The following is an 11,549-nucleotide window of genomic DNA, read 5'->3' on the forward strand; positions in this document are numbered from 1 at the left end:
TACGCAGCTACCAATATTCATATATATATATATATATATATATATATATATATATATATATATATATATATATATATATATATATCATCTTTCAACCCTCATCTCTAATCTACCCATGCTCTACCCAACATGTTTGTAGATAAAAAAAAATACAATTTAGATCTAAAATAAAGTCTAAATCTTTCATCCAGAATAGATCTGAAGATATAAAATACATATACATCTTATATCTAAAAAACAAAGTTTAAATCTTTCATCCAGCGTAGATATCAAGGTATAAAATACGTATACAGTTTAGATCTAAAGAAAAAGTTCAAATATGAATAGAAAGAAGTTTAGATCTTTAATCTAACATAGATCTCAAAGTATAAAATATATATACAGTAAAGATCTCAAGAAAAAAGTTCAGATCTGAAAAGAAAGAAGTTTAGATCTTTCATCCAACATAGTTCTCAAAGTATAAAGTACATATACAGTCTAGATCTAAAGAAAAAGTTCAGATCTGAAAAGAAAGAAGTTTAGATCTTTCATCCAACATAGATCTCAAAGTAAAAAATACATATACAGTCTAGATCTGAAGAAAAAGTTCAGATATGAAAATAAAGAAGTTTAGATCTTTCATCCAACATAGATCTCAAAGTATAAAATACATATACAGTCAAGATTTGAAGAAAGAGTTTAGATCTGAAAAGAAAGAAGTTTAGATATTTCATCCAACATAGATCTCAAAGTATTAAATACATATATAGTTTAGATCTGGAGAAAAAGTTCAGAAATGAAAAGAAAGAAGTTTAGATCTTTCATCCAACATAGATCTCAAAGTAAAAAAAAATACATATACAACTTAGATCTGAAAAACAAAGTTTAAATCTTTCATCTAGCACAAATCTCAAGTAAACAGATAATATGCACAAATAGCACATAAATTATATAAAATATTTCATATCTATGTGTAAGCTGAAAGTAACTGTGCACTCACTTGATAAGGTGGTGATTCCAACTTGGACAACACTTCAGTTTGACGAAACCGGGAGGTTTACTTGAAACCGGACTCTGCAGGGACAGAGTTTCCAAATCAAATAACTCTTTTTCTTGGAGCCTCCGGGCACTCTGGGGCTTTCTTCAAGTGCTATGGAAGTCTCCTAGGCTTTTGAGGGTGTTTTGGTAGGTTTAGAGAGTGAGTAGAGAGAAGAATAAGTGGATTGGTATGAAAAATGAAGGAACTCTCGAGGGGTATTTATAGGCTGAAAAAGTGTTGAAGTTGTCAAGTTTCTGGCCCAACTCGTCGAGTTTTTGACCCCCAACTTGTCGCGTTGCTAGTCCAACTCGTCGATTTGGTGCCACATTTCGTCATCAGATCGTGTCACGTCACCCACTTCACTGCAGCACTCTTATGACTTCTAAACCCCGTAACTTTTGCATACGAGCTCTGTTTTCGACGTTCTTTATATCCACGCATAGGTGGGAACATGCTCCACAAATTTCGTTTAGACACCATCGGATATTTCTCGATGGATATTAAATTTAACAGTATGAGAAAATTACACTACTAAACAACTGTGTAGAATTCATAACTTCTACATACGAACTCCATTTTGGACTGTCTTTTTATCGTTGATCTCCTATTAATGAGGCCTTCAATTCGCATTTAGGTTGTGTCGGCTGAAAATCGCTCAATCTAAAATTTGAACTTCGGGCTGTACATTGTTATGCCAATTCTTAAAAAATTCATAACTTCCTATACGAAGTCAAATTTGGATGTTCTTTTTATGCACGATCTCGGTTTAACGTATACTACGACTTTCATTTAGATTGCTAAGGCTAAAGAGCATTTTATCGCAAACTCACTTTTTACGTCACACAGTGTCGTGCCGGTTTTGTCGCGAAACTTCGACATATCATAACTTCTTCATTATAACTCGTATTTCACGCTCTTTATATGTATGGAACCCTTGAGACATATACTACAACTTAGTTAAGGTTATTTATTCTAAATAACCTTCTATCAGAAAGTCTTTTTCGACGCTTGTTGTGTCTCAATTGACTAGCCCGGATCTGCGGGTGTTACAATTATCTCCCCCTTAGGATGATTACGTCCCAGAATCATCAACGAGAAAGGGCTTCTATAATGACTCCATACGTTATCTCTTCATCCTAGTTAATAATCGTAACTTTTTGTTTCCTTCGAACGAGTAGCTAACTCTTGGACTTCTCGACCACAGGCTGTGCTCAATCCTGCACATGCTCCGCGTATCATGTCGGACTTTCAATTGTAACTTTTGAGTTAGAATCGTGATTCTCATTGGAAACTCCTTCTTCTTACAGGATTAAGATAATTTATTTCCTTCGATTACCATAATAGATTGATGGGTCATGTTATAATGATCTCTCATAGGATGATGCAATGCTTAGACTCAGGTTTATTTGAGTCAGATTCCCCAATATAAGTTTCCTTCCTTCACGTTCTAATGTGATATAATCACATTCTAGCATGTAGCACTTCTAGCTACTAGTTCTTACATTAAAAATGATTGCATTACTTCTATTGATTGTTTCAATTATCTTTTCATTTCAATTGTCTGGATTTATTCATATACTACATCGATCTTGGTCCTCTGAACCACGTAATATACTCGTCTCAGTTGGACTCCATTTGATATGACCATTAGGTTCAGATTTACAATCAGCTCCTTAGTCATTTCCGAAATGATGGTAACGACAGACATGAACAAAACAGAATCAATTACTAGTGCCTCGGTAAACTTGTGACTTTCCCTGATCCAAGTGTGAGTCCTGTGCTTCCGGTAGTATAGGCCTCTACTACCATTCACACCTACTCATACTTGTCCCGAGTATTGTCTTGTAGTTTTCCAAGTCACCATACAAGAAAATCACATAACAACTTAACACACCAGATATCAAAACCAAGTTTTATATTACTTCCTGAAACGGTTACACAGATGTAGTTCAACCTACGCTATGCCCCTAATAGGCTAGACTACAAGATACTTTCTGCATGGCTACTTTATATCCCGATATTTGGATATATGGATCCTCACTCCTGATCCCTTGCATCCTCGCTTGCTTCATTAAGGATCATCTAGAATGCCCTTGCCTTTGGATTTGGTGGTACGTTTGGCCTTGCATCTCCTTCACTTTTTGGGCAGTCTTGCTTGTAGTTCCCTTCTTCATTACATTCGTAACATACCCTCTTATTGAATGTACACTCACTCGCGTAATGCCCAGACTTTCCACATTTGAAACATGTCACCTCTACGCCAAATTTTCCTACGTGTTTCTTCTTGTACTTATGGCATCATCTTGCCTCACCTCCTCCTCCTTCGGACCTTGAACCTGACTTGCTCTTCTTGTTGGATTTTAACGATCCATCGAACTTCCTTTTCTCACTAACCTCGAATCTCTCCAGAACACTTTCCCTTAACTGGGTCTCAACATTTTTGGCTGCTCTAACGACTGCTTCAACGTGATCGCCATTTTGACCGTTGGGCCAAAGTCTGACAGCAATCCGTTAGCAAACTTCTCTATCTTAACGAGTTCAGTAGGCACTAAGTAGGAAAATATCTTCATCCTCTCAGTGAATGCGATGGCATACTCATCAACACTTATCCTCCTTTTCTTCAGATTCTGAAACTCGTTGTTTAGGTCTATCAAATCTATCTTGGAGCAGTACTGCATCTTTAACTACTCCATGAATGCTTCCCAAGAATCCACATGGCTTCTCCAAGTGGCATCGTATCTGCCAACAACTTCCACCAGCTTAAAACTCCGGTCTTTAGTTGTCTGACCGCAAAGACGGTTTTCTACTTGTCACTACAGTTGCAACTTTCAAATACTATCTCCATTTCAGAGATCTAGTCCATAATCTCTACTGGCTTTGGGCTTCCAGAAAGACTTGGTGGTTTAGCACTCAAGAAGTTCTTATACATACGTTCATCTCTGATAATTACCCTCTCCGGGTCATTCCTTCATGCTACTGGGGTTCTTACAGTGCGACTGTAATTTCGTTCCTCTAATTGTTCAACGATTAGATCAGGTTGTTCTACAGGCATCGAAGGTTAATCCCTATTGTTCATCAACATTTGCCTCATCTCTTCCCTTTGTTCGTCCATCATAGCTTGAATCATGTCTTGTACTCCAGCCATTGTGATTGGCTCTGGTGTAGCGTCTACTATCGGCACATGCTCATTCACTTGGGGATGAGGCTGCTGATTCGTATTTCCATTCGCGTTTCCGAATCCACTTCGAGTTCTTGCCATTTCGATATATACACCAAAGTAGGTGCATTTAGATCTTTATTTGGCGATAGACGTTTAAATTCTCCTCATCACTCCGAAAAGTAACATTCACTACAAGAAAAAGACCCTTTCACGACGCGCAAATCACGACGCTCACTGATTTATGTTACGCAAAAGAGAGTGACAATAAAAACGTGTCGTCTGTTCAAAAAATTTGAGGATTTAGGTCACGCATTATTGCGTGCCCTTAAATTAGTGTCTAATGTAAAAAAAAATAAAAACACGGAGGGCACATTATCTAAAACGTGCATCCTCTGTGATTGTCGCTTTATGATTTTTACTAAAACACGCGTTCTTGAAAGGGGGAAATGAAATCCCCTCAAAATTCTTAAAATTTTTAATACCCCGCTTCAAGATCCCCTTCGTTCTATTCTTCCCTTTTCTCTGCAAACCCTAATCACGATACCATCTCTGTTGTATACCTCAACAATTCATATATCGGAAAATCATTGGGATAATTTCTAGGGCTTTTTAAAACACTCATTCGACTCTTTTCTCTCCCGCCTCCCCTGTCTATCTATTTGGTGCTCTGATATCCCCCTTCCATTTATGCCGCCGTCTCCGTCGCCATCAAAACGAGGATATGAGACAGTGCTTGATCTACGATCGTCCAGTCGCCGATGCCCGGTTAATAGGAGTTGAAAACATCATAACATAAAAACTGTTCTTAACCTTGCCGGACTTAGAAAAGCCGATGTGGCACATCCACGAGTATGAGGTGAAGAGCGACGTCCTTTTCCTTCCCGGCGTCATTGGTCCGGTTGAGCGGCAAGATCGGGAGAAAGCGCCGAAAACTTACGGGAAGACGATTCACTTTTTTGGCAGGTGGATAGAGGCGATCAAATTCCCCTAGGTCTCCCACAGGTAATGATGGCTCTAATTCATGATGGCTTTACCCTAATCTCGCTAAAGGTACAATTTACATTTCCTGATTTCCGCCTTTTTTGATCACCTGCAACTTATGTAGAAACTCTATCGATCGATTATTATTACATATTTGGAGTCTCGCTATGGTGTTTTGTTCAAAAAGGAAAGGGACCTTAACCAGGCCTCCTGTACCCTAATCCATTTTGAGCGGACGACTCCTCATTTTTCTCGCAGGTAGGAACCAATTAATAGGTGTGACGTACAAATAATGTCATTTTGAGCGGATGACTCCTCATTTTTCTCTTAGATTTAAGACTCCTCTTTCATTAAAAATAGGAGGTAGCAAGGTCAATTTTCTGAGATTTGAAACTATATGTCTCGAATTACAGGTTGAAGACCAGAAATCGAAGGTTGCAAGTCAGATTTGGGATCGAAAGTTTGAGGTTTAGGGTACGATCGGAAGCATCAAGATGCAGAAAAAAAAGCGGAGGAGGCATCAGGTTCGAAGATTGTTCTCTTCTTCTTCGTGTATGTGCCCTAGATTTCTTTCTCTTACATTCAATCTCTAAAGATTCTTTTATTCCCTAAATTAGGTACGAAGATTATTCTCTTCTTCTCCATTTGTTTTTTTGGAATGACGACCTCTCCTCTTAGGAGTAAGTCCTGAGTCCCCAATACTTGATCTGCAAGCTGTGACATGAGTTTTTAGTGAAGATAATGAGTAGCAGACTTCAAAACCCATTTTTTGGGGCAGCTTTTCAATCTTCCTTAAAGCCAAGAAACGTGAACTGTTTGGGTTATCTTGGAAACAAATTTCCCAGAAAACCTCGGTATGATATCATTCCACGTGCCAAGAAAAACGACTGGATATCTCACGGGATTAGGTTCTCACAATCATTCGGGGAAAATGTTGAGATTTTATGGAAGAATATGGGATTAAGAAGTGGGTTTGTGGTGAAGTCCGTGAAAGAGCCTTACACTAGAAGCAAAGCTATAGTTAGGTCATTATCCACAGTCTGGGAGGAAGGTTTGCTTCTATTCCAGTGTTCTGTTTTCTATGCTGTGATATCTGGGGTGTGCTTGTTGTTATGGTACAGTCAACTTAAAGCAAATACATTAATAGAATCAAAGCTTTTTCCTTCAGTTTGCGCAACATTAAGCGATTATATCCAATGCGACCTTCATTTTTGTAAAGCTCAAAGTGTTTCTCCTTTGAGCATTACATTGGAGTCATGCTGGATTAGGCCTCACAAGGAAGAGTTCTCTTTTGGTGAGGTCCCGACTCTAAAATTACTTTTTCACCCCTTTTCAAGTTTGAGAACGGGAACGATTGTAATTGATGCAGTTGTGTATAATCGCACATTGTTGGCTGTTCAAAAGAGAAAATATTTGTGGTTAGGGATACCCTTTACAGATGGCGTTCTTCAGAAGCATTTGTCAACTGAAGAAGGTATTGATAATCGTACAAAAATCAGAAGAAATGCTCGAGAGCAAACTGTAGCCCAGAGGTCCCACTCTCAAACTTGATCTTTCTTTTGAGCTATTAATGCCCTTAAACTGTTCGACGAATTGCTTATCATTTTCTGTGCGTCTATCTGTCTAAGAAATTAAACAATACGCATACACAATTACACACTATCCTAATTTCATAACTTGGTGAATCTGTTGCTTCATCTGCTAAAGCTTCTCAAGCTAACAATGTCATTGTTGCTCTTGCTTCTTCACAAGACTTAACTCCTGAATTGAAGCTTACAACAGCCTCAGCAATAGCAAGTGGTATATTCCATTCAAGAAATAACAACCTGAATGCTCAAATTTTGATCTAAGTATTTCTTAAAGATTCATACTATACTAAGATGATTATGGTGAGATATAAAATAGCTTTTTTTTCATATTAAGGTCATTAAAGAAGTTAGCACCAGTCTTTCTTTCTATAGAATTATGGTGTTATCTTTTATTTACTTTGTTCGGTTGCAACACTGCTGCCCTGATGAATTCATTGCATCTTTATCAAACTTTTGCAATAACAAGGTGAAGCTTGTGTATGATCTTTATGTCCATTTATAGTGCCAAATCTTGATCATAGGTCAAAGTGGACAATTACATTCAAAGAATATAATTTATGTACTGCATTTACATTAAAAAAAATTCAACATGTTTTGGTTTTACAGCTTGAGGAGTTTCGTAAAAAGAAAGCAGCAGCTAAAAAAGCTGCATCCAGTAATTCTTTTAATGGAGACTTACATGAAGTAAAAACTTCAGTTGCTGATGCTATAAACACTTTCAATAAACCTTCTACAAATAATAATCCAGAGGAGGATAATAACCATAGCAATTTGAATCATTACAGTAATATAAGGCTTGAAGATGCCTTTAGAAATAGTAAAGATAGCCATTTGAAGGATTTTACCTCAACAAATCCTTATACAACAACAGAAGCTTCTGTTAATAAGTCTTCTCCTGAGATACCTTCATCTTCTAACAACTCAAATCACAATGTTCAACAAGGCGACGGCTCAATATACAGAGGTAGGTAATTAACTAATTATTAATTTGATCACCTTTAACCTTTCATATTCTTTGTTTGAAGTTGTGAAATCTCTACAATATCCTCCATTTTCTAATAAGAACCCTAGTAATGTTCTTGATCATCCAATATCTGAAATCAACTCTGAATCTGTATCTACAACCTTTAGATATGATATTGTAGCCTCAACAGGATTACCTTCAAGAAGATCACGTCCATCTTTTCTGGATTCAATTCTTCCAAATGAAGAAAAGATAAAGCAATTAATCCATTCAGTTCAAAAGTTCACCCTGTTGATGCTCCTTATGTTACTCAAAGTTTTATTTATTTATATATCTTCTTAATTTCATTTTTTCAATTATAGGTGCATTGTTAGGGACATATGAAGATAACAGATTTAAATCCGAGTCAAAGAAGCCTTATCTCAAGTCAATTGGCTCTCTTAACCTTGGAGGTGGACCCGAGTTAGAAAAGAAACTCAAGTACACAGAGCATGTTTGCTCAGGGGTAATTTTGGGAAAAGAGCTTGTAAATGCACCTCCCAATGTACTTACCCCTGGTTCGTTATCCTTCTTATTTTCAATTGTTGATAGATACATAGAGTTAAAATATAGTTTTTCATTTTTCTTTTTTAATAATTGTAACAGGGGTATCAGCGGAAGAAGCTGAAAAGATTGCTTCAACAATCGATTGTGATAAGTTATCTGATATAGGTTCCGAGTATGAAGGGTAAGATTATCAAACTTGTTGATAGAGACATAGAGTTAAAATAATATTTTAAGTAAAAGATTTTGAATTTATGGAATGCTTCAACAAAAATGTAAATAATGATAAAATCTAAATTATAGTTTTTTTTGTTGTTGTTGAAGGTTTTGGATTGACACAGCTGATAAGCAACCTTGCATTGGTATGGGTGGTATGATACCATGGAAGCTTCATGTTACAGGGAAGCTTTTTCATAGTGGTCTAGCACACAAGGTGTCTTGATTCTTGAATAAAAAATGTTGCTTTTGGTTTTGGTTATTGCTATAAATTTATTTGATTTAATATTAAATAAAGATACTTAGAGGTCATCTGGTTCATGGCATGTTTGGTTGACTAATGGTAATGGATGGAAGGGAATTCCAGATTCCATCCCATGGCATGTTTGTTTGGTTGCCAAATGGACAGAATTGAATTCCATCGGAATCGTTTAGATTCCAACATTATATATGTTTAAATACAATTCAGTTTTTGTCATTGAATTCCATTTCATTTCTCTTTGATAGTTTTTGCATGTGTGGATTTAATTTCTAGCGTCTCTTGTAAGAAGCAAATAATCTAAAATCTGATACTTGTAAAATACCTTGAAAGGCTAATTTATAATATAGTATACATTAATAATATATAACTTGTAAAATACCTTAAAACTTTGCTGATATAACTCATGTCATAGTTGATGAAGTGCATGAACGTTCTGTCTTGGTGAGTTAGTGATATTATAATTTTGTATATCATTTATTTGGTGAGTTAGTAAGATTATAATTTCTTATGTCTAATTTTTTTTTTTCAAATTTTAATTTGTAAACAGGGTGATTCTCTACTGATTATTTTGAAGAGTTTTATAGAGAAGCAATCTGCTCAAAGCACACGAAAGTTATCCTTATGTATGTATGATCACATATATGCCGAAACTTACAAAATGTCATAACTCATGAATATTTTTATTCATAAGTTAATTTGTTTTTCAGGTCAGCAACAGTCGATTCACAACTATTTTCTCATTACTTTGGTGACTGCCCTGTTATTCATGCACAAGGCAGAACACATCCTGTACCAACATACTTCCTTGAAGACATTCATGATAGTGTAGATTATAAGCTAGCTTCAAATTCTCTAGCTTCTTTGAGATCCAATGCACCAAAACAGAAGGTATTTTACAAGTTATATATTAGTAATGTACAGTATATTATAATTATATATTATCTGGCAAATCCCAAAGTCAGCAGTTCTAATAACCTTGAAACTTTGCTGAATGGAAATGCAATATCTGTCCTAGTGTAAGTTAGGTAGTGTAGTCCAATCCTTTAAGTGTGCTCGTAAAGTGTTTCATATTTTTCTAACAAAGATGAGGGACATACACCTCTTCTTCTACATCGCCATTTAGAAAGGCTAATTTAACATCACTCTGATACAAGAAAGGTGAAAGCCCTAGAAGAGTTGATATGGGTGAATAATCTCTATTCTCTAATCTCTCTGCCTTTTTGTTGTAGGATGGATATAATTATATATATTGAATATGGAAAGTTTTGTGTTTTGTGTTGTAAACACTTAAATCTGTTATTTGTTCTGTTGTGTGTGCTGTTACAGGACACAGAAGAAGAAGATACACTTCAAGTTAAGATCCATTTTGAAGTGATGTTGTTTCGTATCTATATTATGTATTTTACTACATGTAATAACCAAAAGTCAAGGGTTGTTTTAGGTATTTTCGTAGAATTATTTTTTGTACCAACAAAATCCATAAAAAACATTACAACTTTGAATCTCAACTTTCACTTTATTTCTTGAAGCTGACAAAAACAAAGGTAAACTACATAATCTGAATCTAAATTGATTGGGCTCATGTGCATTACCTTGCATGCATCATGTGAATCACAATTACGAATGGAGTGGAAGTGACTCATGTGAATCTGGATGATGGAATCTGTACAGGTCTTGCCTTCCCTCAACAAAAGCTTATGTCTCTTCAATACCATCCGGAAGCTTCTCATGGACCCCACAATTCATACCTTGGTAATATTCAGTGCCTTTCTTCCTTATCATTCGCAAGTTGAAACAACTTTCACAAATTAAGACCTTGCACAATAACAAGTAAAAATAATTCCTTATCATTGTACTTGTATTGCTTTGTGTATTATAGCATCCTACTTTCATTTTTTCCTATCACAAGGTTGTACTTAAAATACCCTATTATAACAATGTCATTCATATACTAAGGGAAAAAAACTAGAAGTACAATGGCATAATAAAAAAAATGAAAGTAGTGTTCAACAATTACTGTGAAACTTCTAGTGTTTAGATTTCTTACTGGTTGTGAACATTTGTTTCTTCCCTTTCTACCCTTCACTTGCAGGTTGATGATTTGTCAAGAATGTTCAGACTATTTTCCAAAAATACCCCATGGATTGGATCCTGTCTCTAGTATGTTTAAAAAGGTTTGTGATTTAGAAGCTTTCGAGGAAACAAGACTCAAGCAAAAGTAAACACACACAGAGTTGTTGGCACATAGTAAGCTAGATAATGCAATTGTATATAAATGAGTTCATTTTTTTATAACATTTACTCACTACTGGAATAGTTATTTGTATTTGACATATTAGTGAAATGAATTATCTTTGTTATTTATGGTATTTTATTTTGTATTATGAGATTTTTAATGTATTATTTAATTTGAAAATTAGTAAATCTATAAATAATATTTTTTTTAAACATATAAAATTATGATACGCAAAAATGTGTGTCATCTTCATTTATGACATGGCCTTTCTTGACAGTGGCCTTCTTGATACGCATTGCGTGTCATTAACACGTGCGTCGTAAGGTTACGACACGTGAATGCGTATCGTCTTCCTTTATGACAGGGCCTTCCTTGATACGCATTGCGTGTCGTAAACGCACGTCGTAAATGCGCGTCGTAAATGAGCGTCGTAAATGCGCGTCGTCTTTCTTTATGACAGGGCCTTCCTTGACGCGCATTTGCGCGTCGTCTAAGCCTTTTACGACGCGCAATGAGCGTCGTAAAAGGCTGTTTTTCTAGTAGTGATTCTAGTTCTAATACCGTAATTAAACATTTACAA

General features: G+C 35.9%; 1 protein-coding gene across 6 annotated transcripts; it reads left to right on the top strand.

Moving 5' to 3' along the window:
- The first annotated feature begins 5,245 nt into the window (after positions 1-5,245).
- On the top strand, positions 5,246-11,040 carry LOC122196174 (protein TIC236, chloroplastic-like). 6 transcript variants are annotated; one of them, XM_052767581.1, is made up of 13 exons: positions 5,246-5,417; positions 5,573-5,683; positions 5,777-6,210; positions 6,328-6,691; positions 7,534-7,712; positions 8,075-8,269; positions 8,358-8,439; positions 8,580-8,688; positions 9,281-9,356; positions 9,441-9,621; positions 10,060-10,277; positions 10,405-10,485; positions 10,826-11,040. In XM_052767581.1, exons 3-10 carry the CDS (start codon positions 5,901-5,903, stop codon positions 9,560-9,562), a joined length of 1,437 nt encoding a protein of 478 aa, XP_052623541.1. In that variant the 5' UTR covers positions 5,246-5,417; positions 5,573-5,683; positions 5,777-5,900; the 3' UTR covers positions 9,563-9,621; positions 10,060-10,277; positions 10,405-10,485; positions 10,826-11,040. The 6 variants fall into 6 exon arrangements, with proteins under 6 accessions (XP_052623541.1, XP_052623542.1, XP_052623539.1 ...); XM_052767579.1 differs by having other exon boundaries at positions 5,249-5,417; positions 5,777-6,691; positions 10,060-10,174; positions 10,263-10,277; XM_052767580.1 differs by having other exon boundaries at positions 5,249-5,417; positions 5,777-6,453; positions 6,529-6,691.
- Positions 11,041-11,549: the final 509 nt, after the last annotated feature.

Source organism: Lactuca sativa, chromosome 9 (genome assembly GCF_002870075.4).
Source record: "Lactuca sativa cultivar Salinas chromosome 9, Lsat_Salinas_v11, whole genome shotgun sequence".
NCBI classification, from domain to species: domain Eukaryota; kingdom Viridiplantae; phylum Streptophyta; class Magnoliopsida; order Asterales; family Asteraceae; genus Lactuca; species Lactuca sativa.

Coding starts and splice junctions, on each gene's coding strand:
- LOC122196174 (XM_052767577.1), top strand. CDS start 5,901: ATGAGTAGCAGACTTCAAAACCCATTTTTTGGGGCAGCTTTTCAATCT. Junction 7,713..8,074: donor CGACGGCTCAATATACAGAG/GTAGGTAATTAA, acceptor TTTCAATTATAG/GTGCATTGTTAGGGACATAT. Junction 8,440..8,579: donor ATAGGTTCCGAGTATGAAGG/GTAAGATTATCA, acceptor TTGTTGTTGAAG/GTTTTGGATTGACACAGCTG.